The sequence below is a fragment of the Mesocricetus auratus genome, unplaced genomic scaffold (assembly GCF_017639785.1).
Source record: "Mesocricetus auratus isolate SY011 unplaced genomic scaffold, BCM_Maur_2.0 Super-Scaffold_100003, whole genome shotgun sequence".
NCBI lineage: Eukaryota > Metazoa > Chordata > Mammalia > Rodentia > Cricetidae > Mesocricetus > Mesocricetus auratus.
The window spans coordinates 118710483-118737941 of NW_024429188.1; the positions used below are offsets into that span (position 1 = coordinate 118710483).

The 27459-nt window shown below is 51.9% G+C and overlaps 1 protein-coding gene across 2 annotated transcripts; it reads right to left on the reverse strand.

The window, feature by feature from the left end:
• Window positions 1-283: 283 nt before the first annotated feature.
• Window positions 284-26986, reverse strand: Flna (filamin A). 2 transcript variants are annotated; one of them, XM_040744788.1, is made up of 48 exons: window positions 26881-26986; window positions 23315-23802; window positions 20182-20430; window positions 19979-20076; window positions 19743-19890; window positions 19028-19146; window positions 18861-18938; window positions 18605-18767; window positions 18321-18521; window positions 17640-17777; window positions 17436-17559; window positions 17152-17288; window positions 16859-17052; window positions 16523-16636; window positions 16289-16432; window positions 15143-15266; window positions 14895-15055; window positions 14720-14810; window positions 14461-14630; window positions 14139-14256; window positions 13749-14011; window positions 12577-13174; window positions 12318-12491; window positions 12068-12230; window positions 11827-11987; window positions 11565-11735; window positions 11154-11277; window positions 10911-11067; window positions 10128-10317; window positions 9946-9969; window positions 7496-7743; window positions 7291-7386; window positions 7031-7133; window positions 6803-6943; window positions 6348-6476; window positions 5980-6153; window positions 5720-5881; window positions 5313-5516; window positions 5081-5233; window positions 4853-4975; window positions 4498-4764; window positions 4204-4341; window positions 3878-3993; window positions 3216-3348; window positions 2373-2549; window positions 1994-2212; window positions 1706-1909; window positions 284-783 (listed from the first exon to the last, which is right to left on the reverse strand). In XM_040744788.1, the coding sequence occupies exons 2-48, from the start codon at window positions 23685-23687 to the stop codon at window positions 596-598; spliced, it is 7944 nt and encodes a 2647-aa protein (XP_040600722.1). In that variant the 5' UTR covers window positions 23688-23802; window positions 26881-26986; the 3' UTR covers window positions 284-595. The 2 variants fall into 2 exon arrangements, with proteins under 2 accessions (XP_040600722.1, XP_040600723.1); XM_040744789.1 differs by lacking the exon at window positions 9946-9969.
• Window positions 26987-27459: the final 473 nt, after the last annotated feature.

Consider the following 27459-nt stretch of genomic DNA (forward strand, 5'->3'; position numbering starts at 1 on the left):
GATGGCTAGGCCTTGATGCTATTTCTAAGACAATTTACCTGATCATCACTGCTAGGGATCACCAACTAGCTAGCAATAAATCTTAATGCCCCGCTTTTTGCCTACTTGATCCTATGCCATTCTAGGTGCACCATATACCCATCTCTGTGAAACAAAGAGCAAATACAGACTGTGCTACCTGGAGATCCCACAGCGTATGCCTATGCTTTGTTGGTACTCTTGCCAGTTTGGACTTCATCTCTCCTTCCATGAAAGCTACAGACACTCACAGAGACACTCACAGGACAATGGAAGCAAAATTTTATTCCTTTTGTCTGGGAAAGAGAACTAGCAGGTGGTTGTACATAGGACTCCCACCCTCCCAGACCAAAGGAGTCAGGCGCTGCCACCAAATGGCTCCCTTTACCCAAGTGAAAGCCCAGAGAGGCAGGTGAGCACAGCGCAGGGCAGGGGATACTGCAGTGACAGAGTGGCCAGAGTGATCTAGGGGAGGGAGGGCCCAGGGCTCAGGAAAGGAAAATGGACTTCTTGGGGATGGGACAGGTGTGAGGTTGCTCTTTGCTATGGGAGATTCTGGCTGGCATAGGCACCAGGCTCAGGGCACCATAATGCGGTATGGGCTGCCTGGGATATGCTCATCACCCCACTTGACCACCAGTGTGTACTCTCCTTTGTCCTTGAGCAGGTAGGAGACACTGTAGAGACGGCTGCCCATGTGTTTCACCAGGATCTCTTCACAGGGTGTCCTTGGGCCGTGCACCCCCACCAGCAGCATGTTGTTACCTGAGGTAGGAATAGGCCTCAGTGACGAGCCTTAACCCCTTCCTTTAGCTGTAATTGCTCTGAGCCCTTCTTCCTATTCCACATCCTGTCCCTTGCCTGTTTAGAACAATGCCCCTTCTCAACAAGCTTTTCATACCTCACCTAGGCCACCAGAAGACAAATTCCAGGTCCTCCAGGACATTTTCTTCTCACACACACACACACACACACACACACACACACACACACACACACACACACACACACACACACGTCTTTTAGACAGGGTTTCATTGGGTACTAGCCTTGACTGTCCTGGAAGTAGCTCTGTAGACCAGACTGGCCTCAAACTCACAGAAATCTGCCTCCTGGGGGCTGGGATTAAAGGTATGTGCCACCAACACCTGGCAATTTATTTATTTTACATGCACTGATGTTTTTCCTACATGTATATCTGTGTGAGGGTATTGGATTCCCTGAGACTGCAGTTATAGATAGTTGTGAACTGCCATATGGTACTGGGACTTGAACCTGAGTCCTCAAAAAAAAAAGAAAGAAAAAGAAAAACTATATAAGCCAGGTAGTGGTGGTGCCTGTCTTTAATCCCAGTACTCAGGAGGCAGAGGCAGGCAGATCTCTGTGAGTTCGAGGCCAGCCTGGTCTACAGAGCAGAGTTCCAGAAAAGCCTCCAAAACAATACAGAGAAACCCTGTCTCAAAAACAAAACAAAACAAACAAACAAACAAAACAACAAAAAAACCAGGTTCTCTGGAAGAGCAACCAGTGCTCTTAATCGCTGAGCTACCTTTACAGGAAGCTGAAATATATAGTAGCCCCAAAAGCAACAACCACACTCCTAAAGGCAGTTCCTGAACTTTCCACATGTTGGCCATCTTGTTATTTCTGACTTTGTACTTCCAGGGCTAGAAACAGGGATACTTACCTGCTTTGCTGCAGTCTACTGTGAAGCTGCTCTTCTGGCCTACATAAGCCTTGCTCAGCCCCAGGCCTTTGGCTACTACCTTGCTGACATCAGCAGGACTTGGGCCTGAGGTTGCAAGTTGGGGAACAGTGGCAACTTTTGTCAGGGAGTCCACAAATACAGATGATGTCTCATGGAGGCTGTGGTTACTAACAAGACGGGGACCTGCAGGACAGAATAGGTGAGACTGAGAAGTGGCTGCAGTATCAAGGCATTGAACGGGCACCAACAGCTTAGCCTGAGGCTTACCTGTGACCTTGGCTTTGAAGGGGCTTCCCCCAATGTGATAGGGCCCACCATACTTGATGGAGATGAGGTAGCTGCCAGGTGCCATGGGGGTATAGGTGACACGGTAGCCCTCGGGGCACTCCTGGCAATCCATCTTCACCTTGGAGGGGCCGTCAATGGTAACGGAAAGGGCACCAGCTCCCGCATTGCTTGTGTTCACGATAAACTCAGCTGGGCTTCCTGGGAGCATGGAAGGTCAGGCAGAGTCTACGTCACTAGCTTTCCTGTCTTCAGCCACCCAGCACAGCCTTGATACTTCCACATGCCTTCTGTTGCTACGAGCTTAGATGCAGGGTCCCACCAACTGCATCCACACTCAGAGATGTACCCATGAACCTACCTGTGACACCACCTTCCAGGCCTGCTCCATAGGCGGACACCAAGCCTGGGTCCCCTCCATGCCCAGGTTCCCCAACTCGGATCTTGAAGGGACTTCCAGGGATATGAGTACCATTGAACTTAACATCAATCAAGTAGATGCCATTCTCTCGTGGAATGAAACGCACAGCATACTTATCTGAGATGCAGAAGGACATGTTATGGGTCTAGGGTACTTTTGAGTATTTAACAAGCAAATGATATCTAAAGGAATAGCCTTAGTACTAACCATCCCTTTCATTTCTCTTGCCACCAGCAGGACCCAACTGCTCCATGGAGACCCCTCTGCTTCCAGAATTGTGCTGGGTACCCACCCCAACAACACATACATCCCGAGGACTAAGGCTACAGATACCTAAGAAGTCTACTGGTGAGTCCTTTGGACTGACAAGCAAAATGCCCACATTGCTGCCTCCTTAAACAGTGTACTGTTAATACCATGCTATCTACAGAGTAGCAGCAGGCTTAGCAAGGAATCTGATTCAGGTCATGGACCTTCGGGAAGGGGAAAACTAGTGTGCGTCAATAAAACTGCTATTCCTCTAGCCATAGAGATAGACTATCTGTCTCTGTCTCTCTTGCTCTCTGTGTTTCTGTCTTTATTGCTTTCATATATGGCACTTCTAAGGCTTTCTTTCTAGTGGCCATGCTGGAGAGCCATATCTTCATGAATGCTTATCAATCTGGAAAGCTGAAGAGCCCAATTTTGACTGCTTACAGAACCATTACTTTCCATGTATACACTTAAGCCTGGTTCTACTCTAATAGGGCAGATGGCTGTGGCTAGACAGGGATAGAGCCTCACCTTGGTCAATCTCTGTGACATAGCACTCCTCCAGAGCTCCTGAGGGGCTGTGCACCTTGGCATCAATTGCCCCCTTGGCTCCATTCAGACTGACTGCAAAAGAGGCTGGCTGGTTGACCTTTAACCCTGACTCCTAGAAGCACAGCAGATGTGGTTAGACAGGATGGCTAGAGCCAAGGAAAATGGAAGAGTAGGAGACCCACAGGGTCACTTACCCATCTGGTGTCCAACATGGTTTAAAGAGGGAGAGCCATTGATCTGTGAGGGCAGCAAGCCACAGGCACACCCCCAACCTCCTATCCCCTAAATGTGTGCTCCACAATCATACACCCAGGCAGCAGAAAGGGAAGGTGGTCCCACCCTGTAGGTAGCACTCAGCTCTAGCAGGCTGTCCCTCTTTAAACCTTAGCCCTGGTGCTCAATGGGCACAGGCTTCTGTTCAAAGCCTTTAGACCTGAGACACGAGAAAAACGCCACACGGTGGGCAGGGCACTTCCTGCCAACCCCAAGCGTGGGCTGTACCCGGCCAGAGCAGAAACCTAGCACCCAGAGTTGTTTCTGGGTGGGCCACTTAGCTGAGAGCTGAGGCCCGCTTGGCCATGGTGACTCTGGTCTGGCCGGGCCCAGGAGCCCCAGGTGGGCAGTTTCTCTCAGTGCCTCACCTGAAGACTAGAAACAGTAAGGCGGCGGGCGTCACTAGACGGAGAAGCCACAGGCACCACGAAGGGGCTATCAGGTATGTGCTCCTCGTTAAACTTGACTGAGACTTCATAGTCACCTGGACAGGAAGAGAACATAGGTTGTGTTAGGGATGCCACATATCTCTAAGAGCTAGCCTAGGAAAGGTCTATCGCCTTCCACAGCCAGCTTGGGTGTCCCTGGAACCTCAAGATGAAGAATAAGAGCCAAGTGAAGACTATGTAACACCTGGGGTCAAAACACCCACATTCAGGCCCTACCGCTTCCTGCCCCAGCCAATTCCCAGTACCTGGCTCCTGAACTACGTAGGCCACACCACAGGAGCCATCCTTGCGGTCCTCAAAAGATATCTCAGCCTTGCTGGGGCCCTCAACAGCAATGGCCAGGCCTCCAGCACCAGCTTCCCTGGTCCAAATGCTGAACTCCGCTGTGGGAAAACAGTGTGTGCTCATGGAGCAGAGAACTGGTTCCCCACTCCCAGGCAACTCCAAACAAAGCCATGATCAACATGACTGCTGGCTACCTCCTCTAAACACCCATCTAGGCCTACCCAGGATAGTAAGAATAAGACAAGCACACCTACCTGGCACTCCAGCTTCAGCCCTCTCTAGGCCAGGGCCTCCAGCACGAACTTTGTGGGCACCCCCTTCCCCCAGAGGCCCCACAGTGAACTGGAAGGGGCTCCCGGGCACATGCTGGCCCTTGTACTTGACGCTGACTGTGTGCATTCCCATTTCAGCAGGCACAAATCGGATACAGTAAGTATGGTTCTCTCCTTCTACGATCTCTGCCTCATGGGTCTTGCCTGATGGGCTGGTCACCTGGGCTGTCATATCTTGGATACTAATTTCTACAAGTAGAAGATAGCTTGCTGAGCAGAGCCCTGTTTCTACTTGTGCTTAGGGTTACCCTAGGAACCCTTCTGATTTTTTCCTTACCAGGAATCTTCAGGCTGAGGTCACAATGACTGCCAACATTGGCCACTGAAGGGGCACGCCGCCTGCGTGTAATACTTTCTTTCACCCGGCCCTCACCCATCACCTTCACAGAGAAGGGACTGCCTGTAGGGAAAAAAGTACAGTCCATACCCTGCACAGGTTACAGGTGGACACTGGGGTGTGTCCAAGAAGGCTGCCAAACCACAGGGGTGTGACTGCCATACTCACCAGGCACATGTTGGTCTGCAAACTTGATGTTTATGATGTAGTTCCCAGGCTCTGTGGGACAGTATGTGACCCTGCATGTACCATCCTCCAGGTCCTCTGTGTTGATGTCTACCTTGCTAGGACCCTCAATGGACAGACTGAGCCCACCATAGCCTGGGGGATAGATAGCAGCTATAAGCCAGAATGCCAAATGAAGCTGTATTGCCCCAGCTGGCAGGCCACCACTGCCTACCTGCATCTCTGGTGTCAATAATAAACTCTGCAGGCTCAAAAGTATGACCTTCTTGGAGACCTTGACCAGAGACTCTCACACGACTGGCATCACCAATCTCTGATTGGCTGATCATTACTGGGATGGGACTGCTTGCTACATGCTGGCCATTCTTCTTCACATGCACCAGGTGCTCCCCTGTCTCCTTGGGCACGAAGGAAATCCCTGGGCATAGGGTAGAGCCATCAACAGGGTGTGTATGAGCCCATGGCCTCCCTCCTTCCCTCTTCGCCCACCTCCAGGCAAGGAAGGCTTTAACTTACTATGTAGTCAAAAACTGATTATTCCCCTGATTTCTTCTGCCTCCACCTCCCCACATCTGGCTCTCCCTCCTTCCCAGAAATGTTTGCCACCTTTTAACTTCTTACCCACGTGGCCATTGCGCAACCGCTTCAGCAAACAGGGCTCCTCCCGGCCTGAGGGTGGCACCACAGTGGCTGTGAGTAGACTGAGGTCTGTTTCTGAGATATTGATGGGGATATCAGCAGCAGAACCCACCTTTAGGTGGGACATACGCATGGAATCGTCACCTGGTAAGAGTGTAAGCCATCAGTCACTATGGATCCAGTCCCAAGAGACTGTGCCCATGCTGCCTCCTGTTCCTATCATTATTCCTGATGCTCCCCACCTGTGACTCTGGCAGTGAAGGGGCTGCCTGGGATGTGCTGGTCATTGTACTTGACTAGGATGCTATAGTCACCAGGCAACACAGGCAGATAAGAAACACTGCATGTTCCATCCTGGTTGTCAGTGCAGCTGATTTCTGCTTTAGATGGACCCTCGATGGCCAGAGACAAGCCTCCTGAAAAAGCATCACAGGTAAGAGTGGGAACTGTGCCCAGGGGTGCATTGCTGGGCCTTCATGGAAGAGTTGACTTGATGGCTCAGCAGAGGCAGGAAGACAAGGTAGAGAACTTCATTCAGGATCATCTCCCATACCAGCCATCAGCCAAGGGAGGACAACTTGTGCAGGTCAAGCCTAGAGCTTCTCCTTACCCTCTCCTGCATCCTTGGTGTTGACAGTGAAGGTGGCAGGTTTGTTGACCACTCCATGGCTAAGGCCAGGACCGTAGGCAGTGACGTGACCACAGTTAACATAATCCACATAAAACTGCAGAGGGCTTCCTGAGGCAGGAATAGAAGCCATATGGAATACCAGCCTCATTCACGCACTAGTCTTTTGTTTTTCTTTTTTGAAAAAGGGTCTCATGTATCTCTGAATGGCTTTGAGCTCACTATGAAGCTGAGGATGACCTTGAACTCCTGATCCTCCTGCCTCTACCCCCAGTGCTAGGATTATAGGCATATGCCATGATACCTAGTTTTTCTGAGCCTCGTGCATGCTAAGCAATCAATTTACCAACTGACCTATAGCCCCATTCCAGCCTGTTCTTTCTAAGATGGTAGCAATAGGGGCCTGGGATGGGGTGGGCAAAAGGCAGTGAGCCCACCTGGGATGTGCATATTGTCATAGCGGATGTCCATTTCATGCAGGCCAGCTTCACTTGGTGAGTAACGCACAGTAACAGTGCCATCCTTATTGTCAGTGATAGAAGGTTGGGCCACCTTGCCTGAGGGCATTCGAACTTCCCCTACAAGACAGTGGTTTTGAGGTCAGGACAGATAATTGGCACACCTAGCATCACTGGTTTCCAAGTCCCTTCCCAGCCCTCACTCACCGGTGATCTCTCCCTTCTTGATGGTAAAGGGAATGACAAGATCAAAAGGCCTCAGGCTGGTCACATCCAGCCCATTAACGCCCACCATGGGCCTCTCTGGAACCTGCGGTAGAGAAAGAGAATCAGGTGAGGGACTACAAGAAGATCTGAGGTTTCTCTGTACAAATGGTAGAACAGGGCCACATGAGACACCAAGATGGCCAGCTCCAAGTGTCCCTATGGGTCAGGAAAATTAAATAATAGACCAGGCTAGGCCTTACCCACGTTTGCTGGCTACCCTGAGGATAGGTATACTGTGGAGCCAACTGCTGAGGTCGTAGTGGGGTCTGCACTGTGGGTTGGTCCCCAGCCAAAGCCTGCAGGGAAAAGTGGAAGAGCTGGAAACTTTTGTCATAGAGGGGCCTGGAAGGACAGACTAGGACTTTCCCAGATCTCCCTGCCCACCCGTCCTTGGCCCCTTCTCACGGTAACTTGGAAGGGGCTGTTGGGCACATGCTCGCCACCGAAGCGCACACAGATGACATATTTGCCCGGCTGGGGGGCTGTGTAGAAGATGTCAAAGGTGCCATCCTCATTCTCCACCACGTCCACATCTACCTCTGAGCCATCAGGTGTGCACACAGTGCAAGTCACCTTGCCTTTGCCTGCTGCTTTCGTGTCCACAGTAATCACTGTCTCCTCCCCAATCTGGATGGTGGGGCCAATGCCAGCACCTGGGAGGGCAGAGTGGATCCCCAGCGGGGAGCCAGCAGGTGAGCCTGGCAATTGGGGCTACTCCCATCAGCCTGCCACCCCCATTCAGCTCTCTTACTGCTACAATCAAGCACAGCCAGCCCCAACCTCTAGCCCAACCCATACCCCAAGCTAGGATGGTGAGTGGTTTCTCAGAAGGCAGGAAGGATTCTCCTGACCACCTCAAGCCTCTTTATGAGAGAGGCCCAACAGATGGCACTGAGGTACCTGGGAGGAAAAGTAAGGGACCATCCCATCCCAGCACAAGCATTTACTGCCACCTCCTTTGCCAACTCTGCCTCACCTGGTACCATGGCCTATGCTGACAAATACCAGCACTCTGGCTAGGCCCATGGCTACCTGCGCCCCTGTGGCCTGGCCCTGGGCCCCAGTGCTATGTGTGGACGCAGTGAGGCGGAGGCCTGCTGCAGTGTGGGGAGTGTGACACTTTCCTCCCTATCCCCCAGGCCTGAAGGTGAAACTGGAGTTTCCTGATGACTGAGAACGCTTGCTCAACCAGAAGCTTGCAGTGAGAAGCAGCCCAGCACAGTCCGGCACAGACAAGAGCAAGCAGCAGGGAGGCAGCAGTCAGCACCCATGCAATGCATCACAATAGGCTTGGTAAAGCAGTGGCAGCATCCAAGGAACAGAGAATAGAAGACCCAAGCCACCACGAAGGGTTGCAAGTGTAAAGCATCTGAGCAGCCTCTAGGGCCCCATAGTGCCCAAGGAAAGGGAAAGGACAGTGACGTTATGATCTGGGGCTCAGCTGTAGAGGCTTGGGAGCTGTGGGTTGTAAGGCCTGGCAGCAAGAGCACCCCTGCAGCCCAGCCTCCCACAAGTAAAGCAGCTAGGAGCACCAAACCTACTTAGAGACCAAGTTTAAGGATCACCCTTTTACCAGCCTGCCACCAAGTCCCCCTATTGACCTTAGTCTCACACTGGCAACATGAGATTCATCATCTTTAGCTATAGCCCTTGCTGCCTGCTACCCATGTTGCCTTATACACTTCCTGCATGCCTGCCTTGTATCATCTAGCTAATAATTTGGGCCCTCTCCTGACAGCTACTTAATTCCTCATTTTTGTATCCAGGCTCTAGGTGATCACCAGGTCTTACCCATAGCATCCTCAAAATGTACCTTGTTAATCAGGCTACTTACTGCTTAATGTCCCAAAGGCTACTGACCTGGCACAAGTCAACCTTCTGGCTTGCCCAAAGGTGATTTAACTTCCCTTACTGGGCTCCCTGCCTCTATTCCACACATACTGGTCAGAGAAACTGAGGCCACTCCAAGCCCCTAGCCTATTCTCCCTCCCCTCTCCTGTGCACACACATGTCATCTCCAATTCCATGGACTGTGCTACAAAGCAATCTAAGCTCTGCCACAAAAACCTAGCTATTGAATAATCCTGTCCTTGGCCACCTACCCAAGTTCCAGGCCTACAGCCTTCAGAAACCTGTAAGTAATTGTAACCTTATCAGTATCCCTGGGGTGTGTCTGTCTTGGGGCAGACAAACCTGCCTGATAGGGACTGTCTAATTAACGTCACTGCTGAGGGTATAGGAGAAGAGAAGGAAAGGAGATGGGTCGCAGGAATGCACTTTGGGGCTCTGAGGCTGGGCCAGGCCCCGCCATGCTGGCCACCCAAGCAGTTGACACTGCACCACCAGCCAGCCCCACCCACTCATGCACCTCCCTCAGCCCAGGACGCAGATGCCCCTGGGAGGCAGGGATGGAAGTCTGTGGATCTGATGAGGGCTAGAGACTCCCACTGGGTAGAGGAAACCACCTTGTCCCCTGAGCCCACACAGGAGCCCTTGTGAGAAGGAAGCACCTGCTGCCCATCCCCAGGGGTACCAAGATCCCCAGACCCCAAAGTCCCCAGTGGGGTGCCTCCTAGGATACACTTCACCCCAAAGCTCTCAGCTGCAACCCGAGTTCTCAGATGAGAAAGTGGAGGCCCAGAGAGGGCAGAACCAGAGCACTCATGCTTAGCTCCAGAAACCTCCCTGGGCCCTAACCCTCCAGCCCATGGCCTTGTCTGCACAGCCTCCCCCACTCTGTCCTTGCCTAGAGCTGCAGCTGGAACTGTCCTGGGAATGAATTAGCAATGAAGAGGAAAGGAAACTGCCTCTCTGGGCAGCAGGGGCATTGGGAGTGGCCCCAGCAAGCAGCTTACCTAGCCCGTGACCTCCGATTGACACTGAGGTGAGAGGGCAGAGAGCAAGGAGAAAGGTCAGGTGAGTCACTCAAGGGGGCAGCCCCCACTCCCACACGCCGCCCCAAGCAGCGAGCCCTTGCACACAGGCACACCCAAGCCCCGTGCCTAGTGCCACGGTGGCCGATAGTGGGCTGGCTCACCTGTGACTGTGCACTTGCTGGCATCCCCAGTGGGCACAGCCCGGACACGGTATGGGGAGAAGGGTATCTCATCACCACCATATTTGATGAGGATTGTGTACCGGCCTGTCACATCTGGCACATAAGCAACTGTGTAAGTGCCATCATGGTTGTCTTGGATGTGTGTTTTCTTGGGCTTGCCTTCAGGGTCCTGTGTAGCAAAGCACAGGGGAAGAGGTTGGTCCAAGCCAGCCTTCCATAGAAACACCAAATACTGCTATAACAGGGATAGTTTCTGGACACTCTAACCCCATGGCCCGTGTGGCTGCCTATCTATGGCAGAGTCCAGAATGGAAGCCCCCTCCCAAACATACAACATTCCCTGATATGACAAAAGAGTAGCTTGGTGCCCAGCCTCAGTCCTGGGCCTGTCATAGGGGCACTACGTGCTTCCATGAAAGATGTCAATGTTATAACATTATACCTATACTGTGAAAATATTACATGTGAGGAAGTTGAAGCACTATATAGGCTTTGGCACCATGCTCAATAGCAATGAATGTATATTTGAGATAGTTTGCTCCTTTCAACTTGGAGAAAACTGCTACACATCTGAATGTAGTTACATTAGCAAACCAGAAGCAGAGGCCCTTCCCTTACAAGTACACCTCCAAGCAGACCAGTTGTCTAGACTAGACCACCTGCTCACCTACAGCCCTATACTCCATCTGCCCAGGTCTTGTTCCTCGCCTCTCCTCCCTATGCCTGGAGTTGCAGTACAGTCCAGGAAGCCAGCAAGCTCACCGTAATCTGGACAGCCAACAGGCCCTCCCCAGCATCCTTAGCATCAATAGTGAACTCCACAGGCAGGCTGGCAGGCACACCAGTGGTGTTCAATCCAGGTCCACTGGCCTTTACCTTACTGGCATCATGTGTAGGCAGGACCTTAACCTTGAAGGGGCTGAGGGATCAGGGTGTTAATGAGCCATCATAAAAGTTTCAGTACCCAGCCTGCCCCCAGCATGCACAGTAAACCCTGCTTCTTACCTCCGTGGCACCTCTTCTTCCCCATATAGCACAGAAATGCTATAGGACCCCTCTCGGCTGGGCACATAGTTGACAGTCTGAGTACCATCGGCATTGTCCACTACATCCACTGGCTCCACCAGGCCTAGCCCCAGTCCCAAGGACAGAACCTTAGGTTGGCTCCTTGTACCCACTCCCAACCCCATCTCACTGGAGGACTAAGACTGGGCCCAAAGCCCAGACTATGTCATGTCCTTAACTACCCAATTTCAGGAATGTATATATGCCTCCTTAGGCCCTCTCTCGCCACATTTATTCAGTGGCCAGTTCCTGTCCCTTATTCCTTCTCTACAGTTCTGTTTCTGTGGTTACCTGAAGCCCTTTTACCACCTGCCCTAGCTTGCACATGTTCCCAGGTATGTGAACTCTTACCTTTAGGCCCCTGCACTTTGACTTGCAGTGGGGCAACTCCAGCTTTGCTTGTGTCCACCTGAAAGGACTGAGGAAGGTTGGCACGGACCATGCCTGGGCTTAGGCCAGGCCCAGAACACTTGACTTTAGATGCATCTGTCACATCATGCACAGGGACCTTGAAAGGACTACCTGAGGGTTGAGACAAAAGAATGGTAGCTATATAAGAGACTGTGGATATTAGCAAACAGTCGTACTTCCATCTTCATCATCATCCCCTTACCTGGCACTTGGTGACCACCGTAAGTGACATTAAGGCTATAGGTGCCAGCTTCATAGGGAATGTATTCTACCGAGCAGCTGCCATCTTTATTATCCATACAAGACATCTTGGCCTCGGAGGGACCCTCAACAGCCAAGCCCAGGCCACCTGTGCCAGCTCCCCTGTTCCAAACAGACAGTCTGTCATTACCTGGAGTTCCAAAGCCCATTGGCTGCCCTTGCATCTTCAGTGTCTCACTCACCTAGTCTCTACTGTGAACTTGTTGGGTTTGTTGGTAGTACCACTTTGGATGCCTGGCCCATGGACACGCACACGGGAGGGGTCACATCCCTCTGTTACAGGCACCTTGAAGGGGCTGCTGGGCACAGGGCTGCCATCATAAGTTACATCCACAGAGTGTACTCCTGGAAGGCAGGGAAGATCAGGAAGAACTGGGCTTTCTACACTTACTACCTGCCCAGTCCAAGGTACCACCCCCAGCACATTCATACCTTCCTCATATGGAGTATACTCTACTTTGTATGTTCCATCACCACAGTCCTGCACATAGGTTTCTGTCAGGTTGCCTGAGGGGTTGGCCACACGAGCTTTGACATGTGGCCCTCCAGTCTGTGTAAGAGCCCGGGCATCCACACTAAACTCAGTGGTTGCTTCTCGGAAGACACCTAGAAAAGGCCACAGTGAAGAGGCTGTGGCTGTAGGACTCTTTGTACCCCATAACTGCTACTCCCCTACAGCAGGCCTCCTTACCTTGACCCTCAATCCCAGGTCCATAGCACTGTACTCCTGAGGTGTCCACAGCAGGCTCCACCTGCAACTTGCTGGGGAAGTTTGGCACAGGCTGGCCACCGTACTTGATTGTAACAGTGTAAGCCCCAGGACAGAGAGGAATGTAAGTAATGGTGTGTGTGCCATCACCATGGTCCTGAATATATACTTCAGCTGGCAGTCCCGCCTCAGAGCAGATCTCAATAGTCAACTCAGCACTGCCAGCACTTGAGCAGTCCACTTGGAACTGCCCTACCTCACCAGCAGTAGCCCGCTCCAGCCCAGGACCTGAGCACTTCACCTTAGATGCATCAAAACAAGGAACCACATGGGCCTTGAATGGGGATCCAGGGATGTGGGTGTCAGCAAAAAGGATGTTGATGTTGTAGTCCCCAGGCTCAGTGGGCACATAAGACACAGAGCATGTGCCATCCCCATTGTCCAGACACTCAAGCTGTGCTTCGCAGGGGCCTTCTACTGTCAGGCCCAGTCCACCAGTGCCTGCTCCCTTTGTATCGATGGTGAAGCGAGCAGGAGAACCTGCATTGCCCCCTTGTAGCCCTGGTCCAAATGCCTTCACCTGAAGGAAAGAGGAGGTCAGAAGCAGCTACCAGACCAACCTTTCATCTGCCTTGTTTTGCCCCAGCTTTCCTCCTCACTCAGAGACAGAAATGACAAAGGGTCAGGACAAATCTGGAGAAAATAGGTTGCCTTCAGAAAGGAAGATGGGCCAGGGGGTGGTGGTGCATGCCTTTAATCCCAGCACTCGGGAGGCAGAGGCAGGCGGATCTCTGTGAGTTCGAGGCCAGGCTGGACTGACAGCCTCCAAAACAATACAGAGAAACCTTGTCTTGTAAAACCAAAAAAAAAAAAAAGAAAGAAAGAAAGGAAGAAGGGAGCTGGAGCTGGGTGTGGTAGCACACGTCTTTAATCCAAGTACTACTCGGGAGGCAGAGGCAGGCGGACCTTTGTGAGTTCGAGGCCAGCCTGGTCTACAGAGCCAGTTCCAGAACAGCCAGGGCTGTTAAACAGATAAACCTTGTCTTGAAACCCTCTTCCCCCAAGGATAGAAGGAAGGAAGGAAGGAAGGAAGGAAGGAAGGAAGGAAGGAAGGAAGGAAGGCTTTCCCCTTATAGATTTCCAAACCCAATTACCTTGCTAGGTTTGGTGGGAGCCACAGCTTCCAGTGGAAAGGGACTGCCAGGCACAGGCACACCATCATAGGTCACCTCCACCTCATAGGGCCCCTCTTCTCGGGGCACAAAGCGTATCACACTGTTGTCAGTTCCTAGGCCTGGCTCCACCTTGCAGGGCACTGCTGCACCTGAGGGACTCACAATCTTGGATGCTACTTTGCCTTGACCACCTGCACCCTTTGACTTCACTGTGAACTCCTGATCTTTGCCAACATCCACTTCTGTTGCAATGATGGAAGTAGAGAAAAAAACATCAACCATCATTCACTTATGCATCCCCAAGCAAGACTCAGCTGGGTGAGGCTGAGTGGTCCTCAATGTCAATGGCAAGTATAGCTGACTACTTACTGTCACCAAGGCCAGACACCTTGATCTTGCTGAGGTCCAGGCTTGGAGATACTCCCACTGAAAATGGACTCTTGGGGATGTGATCTCCTCCATAAGTGACATTGATACCTACTGGGCCCTGAAATAGGTACAGAAGGGCAGGGGTCACTAATCAGTACTCCAGTGTCTTTGGCCTACAGTTGCCCAGTTTGAGCAAGTGTAAGAAAGACACTAGCTTTGTTCCTCAGTCCCCTTCCCAAGTGAGAAATTATAAACTCCTTTCAGCAGCCTACTAGTCCACCATATAAGGAAAGGTATGGCTGCAGCAAGTGAAGATAGCTACCTGCTGTACAGGAGTATACTTGACTGTGTAGGTATTATCATGGTGGTCAATGATGTCCACATCTCTCACTGCATCTCCCTTAGCTAGTCCTGAGAACTGGACATCCAGCTTGCCTTTCCCAGCAGTTTTAGCATTGACCGTGAAATGGGTGGGTTTGCCAAGCTCAACACCTGAGGAGACATAACAAAATTGAGGCATTCTACTCTTGAGTTCCCTACCCTTGGTTCTACTCTACCTTCTGCAGAATAGTCATCCTTACCAGTGCGACTTAGGCCAGGACCCTCAGCCTTCACCTTGCTGGCATCATGAGAAGGCTCCACTTTGACTCTGATGGGGCTAGTAGGTGTGGCCTGCAAGTGATGGAAGGAAAACAGCTGAGGACAGCAACACCCCAACACTTAGCAGTCTAGGGACTGAGAGCAGTTAACACCTACCTGGTCAGCAAAAAGGACCATTATGGTATAGCTGCCAGCCCCACGAGGTGTATATTTTACAGTGAAGGTGTCATTGTCATTGCGGATGATATCAAAGTCAATATCAGCCTCAGTGGGACCCACCACTCCAGGGGCACACTTGATACCAATGCTAACATCTCCTGTGATTAAGAAGTGGGGTAAGAAGAGGCTAGGACTTCGTGGAGACAGCCTACCCACCTGTCCTCCCATTCAAGGCTAGGTCTTACCCTGGCCAGCCTCTGTACAATCCACAGTAAAGTAGGTGGGTTCATGCGCCTTGAGTCCAGTCTTAGCTACTCCTGGACCATACACCTTGACTTTGTTTGGGTGGCTGCCAGCTCCCACATTCACCTGTAAGGTACAGGGGCAAGTGAAAAAACATGACAACTCTATGGCAGGAGAGATGAGAGGCTCCCTTAACTACTACTGGTGACAAGCCAAATATTGCTGCTACCTTAGGACAACTGGAAGTTCCTCAAACAGATGTAACTGTATGATACTGTGATTCTACTCCTAGAGAAATGAACACCTAGATTCACACAAACACTTATCCAAATGTTCCTACCAAAGCTATTCACATAGCCCAAAATAATACATATCTACTAAATAGTGTTTTCCATCTATACAATGTAATATAAAAAGTATTCAGGCATACAAAGGTATGAAGCACTGACATGCTACATTGTAGAAAAAACTTCCCATGACACTCAGTGAAAGAAACCAAACAAAAAAGTCACAGAGCAAACATGGTAGTACACGCCAATAATCCCAGAACTTGATCTCTGTGAATTCAAACCCAGCCTGGTCTACAGAGTGAGTTCTAGGCCTGCTTGGTCTTCATGGTGAGATCTTGTCTCAAAAAGAAAACGCGCGCACACACACACACACACACATCAAAAAAGTTACATTGTGTTTGTGTATAATATATATAATTATAATGTATATATAATTGCATCTATATGAAAGGCCCAGAAAAGGCAAATCCATAGATCAGTTGTTGCCAAGAACTAAAGAAATGGAAGTTTCTTTGGGGATAATGAAAATGTTCTAAACTAGAGGTGGTGATATCTGCCAACTACCCTGTAAATATACTAAAAGTCATGTCCACTGAAATTGGGAAAACTAGCCGGGCGTTGGTGGCGCACGCCTTTAATCCCAGCACTCGGGAGGCAGAGGCAGGAGGATCTCTGTGAGTTTGAGACCAGCATAGTCTACAAGAGCTAGTTCCAGGGCAGCCTCCAAAGCCACAGAGAAACCCTGTCTCGAAAAAACAAAAAAAAAAGAAAATGGGAAAACTATACTGGTATGCAAGCTTGATCTAGTTAAAAACTGCTATAGAAACAAAGGGGTTCCGGGAAAATGGGCTGGCTTACCCTGAAGGGACTGTTGGGGATGCTGACACCTCCCCAAGAAACCATGGCTGTGTGTTTCACTGGCTTTCTGGGCACATAAGAGCAGCTATATGTGCCGTTGCCATTGTCCTTGACTGTTGCCTCCACGGGGCAGCCCTCATTGTCCTGTAGGGAAGGCAAAAGCAAGCAACCTGCTGGTGAGTATCCAGGGCTAAAGGCCTACCAGTCTTGCCCCAACATGGGTAGGCATCCTACCTGGACTTGAACTCGGAGAGGGGCCTTCCCAGCATGCTTGGCATCAACTATGAACTCTGCTGGCTTGTTGACAGCCACTCCAGTCTTCTCCAATCCAGGCCCACGTGCCTTCACCTGGTAAGAAACAATCCAATCTCAGAACAAGGCAAGGTCACCAAAGTCAGGCAGAGCAGTAAGCAACACATAGAGTGACAGGACATGGTTCTAGGAATACTAGCCAGTGTCTAAGCTCTTGACCCAAATCTCACTGACAAAATGGGATAATGCCCATCCCTAAAAGTCTTCTTAAGCAAAAGTAGAAGGCCAAGGCTCAGGTCAGTGTTGTGTGCCCTTTACCCTGTCTGGGAAAAAATCCTGGGGTGCCTCACGGATGTCAGCCATGAAAGGACTGAGACGGATGTCCTCACTGTTACACAGCACATGAACAGCATACTCGCCAGCCTCCTGGGGCCAATAGCGTACATCACAGGAGCCATCACCCTTGTCGTCACATTCGATTTTGGCCTGTGATGGGCCTTCCACGGAGAAACCTGACAACAGCCATCAGTCCTATTGGTGCCTGGAGCCTTGGGGTAGGCTGCCCTTGTCACCCTCTGCTTCAGGTGCCCACTCGGAAGCTTCCAACTTACCCAAGGTGCCCACATCATCACCAATGGCCTCTACCACAAAGTCTGCTGACTTGCCAACAACGCCGCCCTCCAGTCCAGGGCCCCAGGCCCGCACCTTCTGGTTGCCACACTCAGTGCCCACCTTCACCTCAAAGGGACTGCAAGCAAGAACACCACATAGGTAAGCACCAAGAGGCACTGCCCTGTGCCCAACAGCTGTGGACAAGGCAGAAAGATGCCACTGGTCCCTCACCAGGTAGGGAGATGGGAGGGCTCAGAAATGATGAGTAGTGGAGGGAGCTCACCTGCGGCCAATGTTCTGGCCACCCCATGTGATAGTGACAGTGTATGTACCAGGTATTGTAGGATAATATTCAAAGCCATACACGCCATCCCCTAGATCCTTCTGCTTTACACGCTCCTCGCCCTCTGCAAAGACAAGGAAGAACTCAGGCCTATCTAACTATGACCTGAGGTCCATTGCCCACCACCCCACCAGACAAACTTACTGGGGCCCTTCACAGTGACCTTTAGCTCCCCACTGCCAGCGCCCTTTGTGTACACCTTGAAGTCGGCTGTCTCCTTCACTCGCACACCTTTAGGCTGGAGGCCTCTACCAACAGCCCGGCAGGCAGCTGGGTTACAGGCTGTGGGGCAAATAGGCCAGCTGAGTTGCTGGAAACTGGGTCTGGTTGTCCCTTCCCTTGCTACACACAGGGTCAAGCCATCAGGATTAGAGGGCTCCTCAGAGTTTAGCCCGATAGGCTGATAAGGCACATGCAAGAAAGAACCAAAACCTGCACCCCAAGTAGGGACATGGCAGGCTTTCTCCCAACTGTTTTGATACCAGCCCCAATACCTCCACCCATCCCTCCCCACCAAGAGAAAGATGGATCCAAGTACCGTTGAACCCGTAGGCAGAGCAGAGAGCAGCAGGTTTCTAGACAGCTGGAGCGAATTCTTCCGAAGGTAAAAGCATGGAAAGGAGAGACGAGAGGGGCAAGAAAAAGAAGAGGAGCAAGAAGGGCCCCAGTGTGGGAAAGGAAAGATAGTGTTTGCCCAGCAGTAGAAGCTCAGAGACTGGGGCTCCCAAACAAGGGCTTCACTGGGATAGCCCCAGTGGCCTACTCCTCCCCTGGGAGGCCCAGATCACAGCACCACAGTAGAGGAACATCCACAGCCAGGCCTACCTTGGCCAACAGTGACAGTGTAGGGGCTGCGAGGGATGGGAACACCGGCAAAAGTGACATGCACTGTGTGGACACCCTCCATGGTGGGCTGGTAGCTACAGCGATAGGTGCTGTCACCCCTGGCCTCCAGCTGAGGCTCCACTGTGCCTTTCTGTCCTGTAGGGTCCTGGATGATGACTTCTACCTCGCCGGTTCCAGCTCCTGTCCCAAGGCACCGACTCAGTTCTGGGACTCCAGCACAGCTCTCCCTCATTGCTGGCTAGGTCTCAGTTGCCTCCACTTACCTGCAGTGAAGATCTCAAAGTAGGTAGTCTTGTTGGCAATATTGCCGCTGGGCTCCAGACCAGGGCCCTGAGCAGTCACTTTGCTGGCATCACCTTGTGACTTGTCCACATATACCTCAAAGGGGCTCTTGGCAATATGTTGGCCAGCAAAGAGCACAGTCACCTGTTCCCAGGAGGGGCAAGCTGTGAGGGTGAGGTAAAGGGCCCTCTGCCAACTACCCATGGCTACCAGCCTCCTTCTCAGCCAAAGACTCACCTTATGAGTTCCCGTCACTTCAGGAACATACCAAACAGAGAAGGTACGGTTCTTGTCATTATTGGCAGTCACTTTTGCCTGTAGTGGGGAGGAGCCAATGAGTGTTATGAGCAGCCCTTCTAAAAGGTGACACAGAAGGATCCTGACCTGCCAAAGGATAACCCTACCTCTTCCTGATGTCCAGCTGGGTCTTCCACATACACCAGAACCTCTCCCTGACCAGCACTTCGAGTCTCCACAGTGAATTCTGCTCTCTTCTTCACCATATTGCCTGTAGGCTCAATGCCTGTGAGGAAAGGGTGAATAAGCCATGGATCAGTTGGTAAGGTCACACCCTTATCTCTATTCCCCGGTTCCCAGACACTAAAACAGTAACAGGGACACAGCATTAGAGACCCTACCCTTCTGCATGTTCAGTGCCTCTCCCCAAGCCAGGCACAATCCAATCAGGCAGTTTTGTTCAATGTAAATCCAGTATATTGAGGCGGCCTCAGAGCCCAACTGTGTGTGCTCTTGCCACCAGGACAGGCCCATGTGTATTCTCTGGAACAGTCTGATTTGCTACACTGGTTTCCCAAACCCTTGCACTTGCATGATCCTGACTGCTTCATCTCCAATTACAGAAAAGCAGCATAGTAGGTCTTCCTTCCATCAAGAAACTTCCTACAAGCCAGTATCACTTATGAAACTTATTAGCATTCCCTTGTCAAGGTACCATTTCTGACCAACCTTGATCCATTCATCCCCCTCAAGAATGATTATTTCATTGCCCAGCTGCCATGACCACAAACCTCTTAGGATCCAAGTTGAGAGACAATACTATCCTATGGGTCAGATTTAAGTGTTTAATCGCATGAAATGTCACTGACCAGGCCCCCTCACCTGGCCCATAGGCCCTGGCTTTCTTTGGGTTCAGTTTGGGCCGAAGAGGAGCCCCGGGTTTCAGCTTGGCCTTGGGGAACTGAGACAGGTAGGTCATGACAGAATGTTCATCTACATTGGGATCCACAATTTCCTCTGGGGTGATCACCTGTCACAGAAAGAAGACAAGAGCCATTGGGCCTCTCCTCACCATGACTAAGCACCCCTTAGCTGCTGGGGCCAGTGAGGAAGCATACCTGAGGAATGCCTAGCCAGTCATCAGCCTGTTGCATGGCTTCTCGTGCATTGTTCACAGGCTTACTAGCATCCCAGGAGTCCCAGTCAGGACACAGACCTACAACACAGAAAAGGCCATGTTATGAGTCTGGGGTCTATAGGACCACCTTCTAGGTTGACCAGACAGCCCTAGCCCAAGATCTCTCATGTCTGTGCCCCTTACCTGGGGCACAGCTATCAACAAGAGCACCCAGGGCCCGTCCACTCTGCCAGTCCCGACTGAAGTTGGTAATGGGCAGCTGTGGCAGCTTGTTCTGAATCCAGCCTAGGAGCCTCTGTTTGGGTGTTTGCTTCTTGGCCTCCTCATCCTCCTCTTCATCCCACATGGGCATCGAGATAGAGTAGTGCAGGATCAGGGTCCAGATGAGGCCTAAGATCAGCTTCAGATTTCCATCCACAATGGCCTTGCTATCTGTGGGAAGAGGGGTGGCAACACTGGGCAGTTAGGAATTTCCCTCACCAAGGCCAATGGGGAGGGACCTGGGCAGACAAGCACAGCAAGTTAATTAGGTGACAGAGGTTCCTCCCAGCTAAGGCTGGAAAGTGGATCAGGTACCCTCTGCCCAGGGCCTCTAGAAAGGGGTGCAAGGAAATATCTAGTGATAAAGGGGACTTTGTGGAGGGAAGAAGAGATCCAAAGACACATGATGACAATACAATGCAATAAAGGGATATTGCCAAAAACCCCAAGTCCCAAAAGGAGGGTGAGAGCAAGTGACATGAATGCTTTGCAGCTGCTTTGCAGCTGCTGCCCCCTACGTCTTGGGATATATGGAAACGGAGGCAAGTGGCCCAGCCCTAACTGGCCTAGAAACAGGGCCCCTGACTTCAAGCTGGGCTGGGACCAAAGAGGAAGGCTAGGTTGGCAAACAGCTGTTAGGAAATACAACCACTGCTCCAGGGTGGGGGATGAGGCAGGGGAAGTAGAGGTGTTGGCAAGGATCCTCTTGTGAAGGGGTGTGAGCCACACCCTTTGCTACTTCCTTACCCCCCCCCCAAGCTAGGACTCAGGAGGTGGTACAAAAGAGGACTGGCTTGGGGGAGGGGCTATAAGTCAAAGGAACTACATTTGGTCCTGAGCCATTGAGGCCTATAGGGAACTTCTGGGATAACAGCCCCCATTGCCAAGTTGAAGGAGGAGGAAGAGTAGGGAGGGGCTGACTTAGCCTGCCTCACCTGGGAGTCCCAGTTTTGTAGAGGCCTTGGGTGAGGTCCTCAACTCCTGCTGCTTCAGCATAACCGGCTTAGCTATTATATACCACTCAGCCTACTTGCCACCTAACGGGCTAGGTCTTGGGCAGCCACCAGGCTTACCACAAGGGAAGTGGTTAGGGCGGGCACCCTGAACACCCATTACCATGACAACCCCTCTGATCCCCACCCAAGGCCACCTCTAGATCTTAACCTCCTCAAGGGTGGTTGGTTTTGGTGGGTAGGGTTTTCTATAGCTCATCTTTGGAAACCCTACAGGCCTTACCTGTAATCAGAGAATGTTTATCTAGTGAGTCAAAGGGGGTGGGTCATGAAAACTAGAACACCACCATTGTGAGGGCCATCTAGAGCAGGTAGCATCCCAGTACAGTGGGACAGCACATGGAGGACTACCACTTAAGTCTCTCAAAGCAGAGTGATCTTTCCTTTCCCAAACAGGTTGGTCCTGGCCTCTTGTGGATGTTTTTATTGTCCCAAAATGGTGAGAGGATGAGAGAAGGAAGTTCAAAGAAGATCAAGGACACAATGACTCTACCCCAAGTCACAGGCCAGCACAAGAACCCCCAAGGAAATCATAAATCTTTAGTGGCTTCCAAGGAGAGGAGCCAAGACAGACCCACCATCCCGGAAAGGTACAGCTGGTCCAATTGGGCTGGCTATGCTAGCTATGTCCCCCTTCCAAGAGGAGGACGGGACCAGGGCCCAGGGTTGGGAGGCTGCCTGGTTAGGTGGCCCCGCCCCATCCCACCCCCTACCCCCAGCCGTCCCCCTCCCTCTCCTAATCACTGCTGCTTTCCAACATTTTTTTGCCTTATATGGCAAAGCTCTGGGAACTAGGCCTGCTCCAGCCAACTCACAAGGAGGAGGGGGAGAAGGAAGGCGGGGAGAACCCCCCAAAGAGCTGGGGTGTGGCCTGCCTCCCCACATCCGGTTGACCCCCCCCCCCCCAAGACTCAGAAATGACTCAGCTGGCTATACTGAGGCTGGGACTAGGGGTGGGCCTCCATACATCCACTGGAATGCCTCTAAGGGCATTCCAAAGAAAGTACTCAGCACTTAAAACCTGCTCTCTGAGGGACCAGGTCCCTGCTCTCTGAGGGACCAGGTCCCTCACTGATTTAGCATATACCATCCCAAAGTCATAAGTATAACAGAAAGCTCTTTCTATTATGGAGAAAAGGTCTATTCTCCTTCTCTCCTGTTCTACATTCCCAAGTTACTAATTCTGGTGTCTGTCCATGAGCAGCCCCTACTTTGAGAAAGGCATGGGAGCCTTCAAAAGGCAATACCAATACCAAACTCTCCAGTTCAATGAAATGGACACTGAGCTGGCAGGAAACCCAGTGCATACTGGAGCATATTTCAACCAATATCTGCATTCTAGATGCAGAAAAATAACGTCTACATGGAAGTAAGAGTTTTGGTTCACAATATACAGTAAAGCTGGCAACCAAGCACACTACAGTCAGATGCCCAGGTGCCTTCAGTCAACCACACCCAACACACCTGGGGTGTAGTTTTGCCTTCAATACATCTCTGTCCTACCACCAGTTTGCCAGAAAAGATATAAACTGGGGATTGAACCACCTCCAACAGAGGAACATTTCCAGGGCAAGAAATTAAGGGTGCCCTACATAATAGGAGCCACAAGCTTCACCCTCCACTTTAGAGGCACCTAAGGCTAGAAGGGTCCTTTCATAATTGCTGCTGTAAGGGGAGAGCCTGGACATCCCACTGCCCAAGGATGGGGTGCGGCTCTCGCACAGAAACCTAGTCTGTGCCTGTCCCACCACGGGTGCAGCGTTGGAGGCGCGGCCTACAGAGGATGTGAGCTCAGTCTGGGAGCAGGCCAGGAGGGCGTAGCGGGCGGGGGCGCTTAGCGGTTCGCATGCTCCTCAGGCCAGCCTGCGTGCCTTTGTTCTCGAGGACTCTCAGAGCTAGATGGCTGAGAGGCCTATGGGTACTCTTGGTTGTGCGGTAGCTAGGGAGGGGAGCCGGAGGGAGCCTCTAGTGGGGGAATAGGGGGAGAATTGCGATGACCCCGCCCGCGCCGTACCGTGCCCCAGTGTGGCCCACGCCCTCACCTATGGACACAAGCTTGATGCTCTCACGGTCCAGGAACTCAAGCGCCACCGACACATTTTCGAGCTGCATCTGGCGGAAAGTGGGTCGTTGGTTGTGCTTGCGGTGCATCTTCTTCTGGCTGAGTACCTCAAGAAGGGCAATGAGCCGCAACCCATCGCTCAGGTCCGTCTGCAGATTGGCGATGCGCTTGCTCACGCACTTAAGGTGCTCATTGCACCAGCGGGTGAATGTGTTCTGCTGGATCTTCTTCCATGGTGCGTCCTCTGCTAGGTCTTTTTCGGTAGCCGGCATCTCGGCGTCCCGCGTATCGGAACCGCCTCCTTGAGCCGCGCCCGCCGCGCTCTGACCAGAGCGGGAATGGGAACTACTCATTTTGAGGCGCGAGGAGCAGAGGGGCGGTGCTGCAGCCTCAGCGAGGGGACGGCCCTTTAATTAAAGCCGAAGGCACTTCCGCGATCGAGAGAGGATGCACAGAACAGAGGTTGCGCTGGGGGAAAGAGCGAGCCCTTTAAATGTGAGCAAAGGTGGAGCCAGAGGCAAGTTTTCCTTGGGGCGGAGCCTCCGGGTGGGGCTTCTGGGACGTGCTCGCCCCGCCCGTTGGAATGCCCCACAAAGCACCCCTCCCCTGCCTCCACCCAAGACGACCAAGTTTTGCTTCAGGGAGGGTCACTGAGCCCCAAAGAGCACGAGGAGGTCCGGCAACATATGCTTACAATACTACTAGAAACGGACGCCAGAACTTGGAAAGTCTGAGCAATTCTGGCACAGGATTGCTCAATTCCAGCCGGCACACCCTTACAAGGGACTTTCTTTCCCCAAGATCCCTTCAGAGGATGGAGCAAATAAGGTCCCTCAATCACTTGGACTCTGCCCCAATCCTGCACCCTCCTCCTCTATCTTCATTTTCCCCATCTTCCAGAGCTGAGGGTCCTCAGCTGCAGTCTGGTCCACAGCAATGCGAAGAGTCCAATCCTGAGAGCGAACCCTTCTAGAGAGCCTGGTACTGCTGCGAGCCCTTTGTGCGCGCTAGTGCCAAGAAACAGCTGCGATTCAGGACTCTCATCACCTAAGTAGCCACCCCCAGACTCCTGGCCCACCCCACCCATCTTCTCTGGTCTTCGAAGTCTCCGTGGCCCTGGCCTGCCTCCTAGCTCCATCTGGTAGGAAATGGGGCAAGCAACTGGGCCAGGGAGGCTGCCAGCACTCCAGGACCAAGAAGCCTTCCAAAGGCCCCAGGGCATGCCAGTGGGCATAATCAGAGGGCGCCTGCCTTGGGATATAGCGTATAGATGGGTACACCTTGTGCCTGCCTGACTCACACTTCCATCCACCTGGGGCCCTGAAGAGTTCTGGAGTAGAGTCCTTGTCTGGCAGAGTATCCCCAAGATAGAGGATCAGGGATGGGGTGCCAGATTGCTGAAAAACAATCACCAGGCACCAAGGCTTGCTAAGGAGCCTGGGTTGTGTTCCCTGAGTGGGTATGAAGCTATTCACTAAAAGTTAATTTTATGATAGATAATTCTAGGGATAATGATGAGAATGCTGTACTGAGGCAGAGATGAGCAAAGGCACAGAGGCAAGAAACTGTAGGGGACACTCACTACCACCTTCCAGATAAGGGAATTCACTTACCTTTCCCATGGTAGACTTCTTCCATCTACATTTTCTGTACTTCAAGCCTCTCCAGAATGTTCCCTTCTCTATGTTTTTCCAGAAAAGCAGGCCTTTATCACTACTTCTCAAATTGTAGCAATGATTAATCTTCTGAAAGACCCGTGGCTGAAGGAGGCCTTGGGTTGGCCAACATGGCATGCCCAAATATGGTTGGCTCTCCTATGGCCTGGGGTGTCTGCATTGCCTGTGGTGGGGCTATGGTAAGGCTATGATCACAATGGGCACCACCTCTGCCTCAGCATGTTCATCTTGGGACTCTCTATAATCTCACCAGTCAAACAACATTCTCAGTATGGAACTCCCCTATCCCACCTCCAGTCACCTGTATATTCTCTCCTCTTCTGTTTTCATATATACCTGTACCAAGTAAGCCAAGGGGAGAGTTGGGGGACAGGATGGCAGAACTGTGAGGGGGTAACCCAAATGGAAATTTTCAGGGATGTCATTCAAAACATCATTAGACTTATCTTTCTGATTCCCCTGACCTACTGGAGAGTAAATCCCCATGTATGGAATTGAATCAATAACTGATTTTCCACTGTGTGCCATTTGTCTGGATCACCTGAGTTCATTAATTTTCAGAGGACAAGGAAGAAGGAATCATAGTGACGGATCACACAGAATTTGGGTGTCCCAGCTTCCAGCCCTATGATTTGGCTATTTAGGGGAAAAGAGGAATGGGGGAGGGGTGGAGAGTTCTTGGTCTTACAGTGGACACAGTACCACCACCAGATGTCGCTCCATCTCAACGATCCAAATGGGCAGCTCCAGGAAGCCCAAATCCAGCTCTTTCATATTTTCCCTTATTTGGAGTAGATTCTTCGATGTTAGTCACACCCCGCCCACCTCTTCCACCCCCACCATCAGACCCTCCCATAGGGAACTATAGGCCCAAGCCTTCCAGCTATACTAGGATCCTGAAGAGCGTTTCTAGACTTGTGTAGCCAGGGGGCGCCAGGAGGGAAGGAAGCAGAAAATCCCTGAAGTAAAACCAGTGCCCGTAAGGCAAATCCAGGTGTGACAAGGGAGAACATAGATTTCCTGAACTTTCACCTTGGTCAGACTCATTGGAACTGCAAGAGACTGGGTGGATTTCACCCACTTTTTCTAGCCCGGAATCTGGGAACGTTGATGCTTATGTTCTGACTGGCAATGACCGTCATACTCAGAACTAACCTGAGACAGGACCCAATATCCAGGCTGCAAATCTATCTGGCTATACCCCTGCCACAGCCCCGGAGTCGGCTCCCTGTGCCCAAACTATCGGGGAACTCATCTCATATGGATTCATATGAGGGTGGACTCATATCCACCCTTACCATTGACTGAAAAGTGTCCTTCTAAGTTGCCACTCAACCTTATCCCAAAAAAGATACCAGTCTCAAAAGACCTCGCCCCACCCCAGATAGGCGTGTAATGACCAGTTATGAGTACCCACACTGTACCCATCTCCTGCCAAACGCTCAGATACCAGTACCTCTTTCAGGGACCCCCATGGCCTCGAGCTCACAGATTTCTGAGCACAAACATAAGTTTGTGGTACCTCTGGACACTAACGCGATGCCTGGAACCTGAGTCCACACCCAAACTGCACCTGGCCTTGGTACCTCTGGACACTAACGCGATGCCTAGGACCTCAATCCACACCCAAACTGCACCTGGCCTTGGTACATCTGGACACTAACGCGATGCCTGGGACCTCAATCCACACCCAAATTGCACCTGGCCTTGGTACCTCTAGACACTAACGCGATGCCTGGGACCTGAGTCCACATCCAAACTGCACCTGGCCTCGGCCTCTCTGCCTGCTTTTCAGACCTTTCCCAGATCGCGAGCAGCGTACCCACTCTCCGACTACTATCCGGCATGGAGCTGGCCACAGAGTCCTCACCTGCTGTCCCTGCAACCGCGGGGTGGCGCCCAGCCCTCCGCTCTAGAGCCAGATGCCTCAGAGCTCCCCTGGCGTCCGCTGCGCGCCGCGCGCCTCCACGCGAATGAACCGCTGCTGCCCGCCTTCTTGTTGGCTGCATCCCCGCCCCACGTCCGCCCCGTGCGGGGCCCGGCAGAGCCCGGCCCGGCAAGAAAGCCTTAATTGGTAAAATCGCCCTGGAGCCGGGGGCGGGGAGGGGATGCGGGGGCGCGCCACAAGCTCAAGTGCCCTGGCTGACTGGCGACGCCATCCCCCAGAATGAGCTCACTGCTCCGTGAGGGCCACCAGGCTTCCAGGGAGGGAGGGTCTGCAAAACCTGTGTTTAGGCCCAACCTTTAGTAGGCTAGATGAGTATAGGGGAGCCAAGTGCTTACTGGCTGGAAAGGAGGCCCTGCTCCAAGGTTAGTTATTCTGGGGAATTGCCCACAGTCACAGCCTTCTGCCTCTGCCCAAGCCTGGTTTGGCCACACAGATCAGGTCTTGTTCCATGGGAAGAGATGCTACAGGTAATTGTAGCGAGCACCAACCATTCCTAAGTCC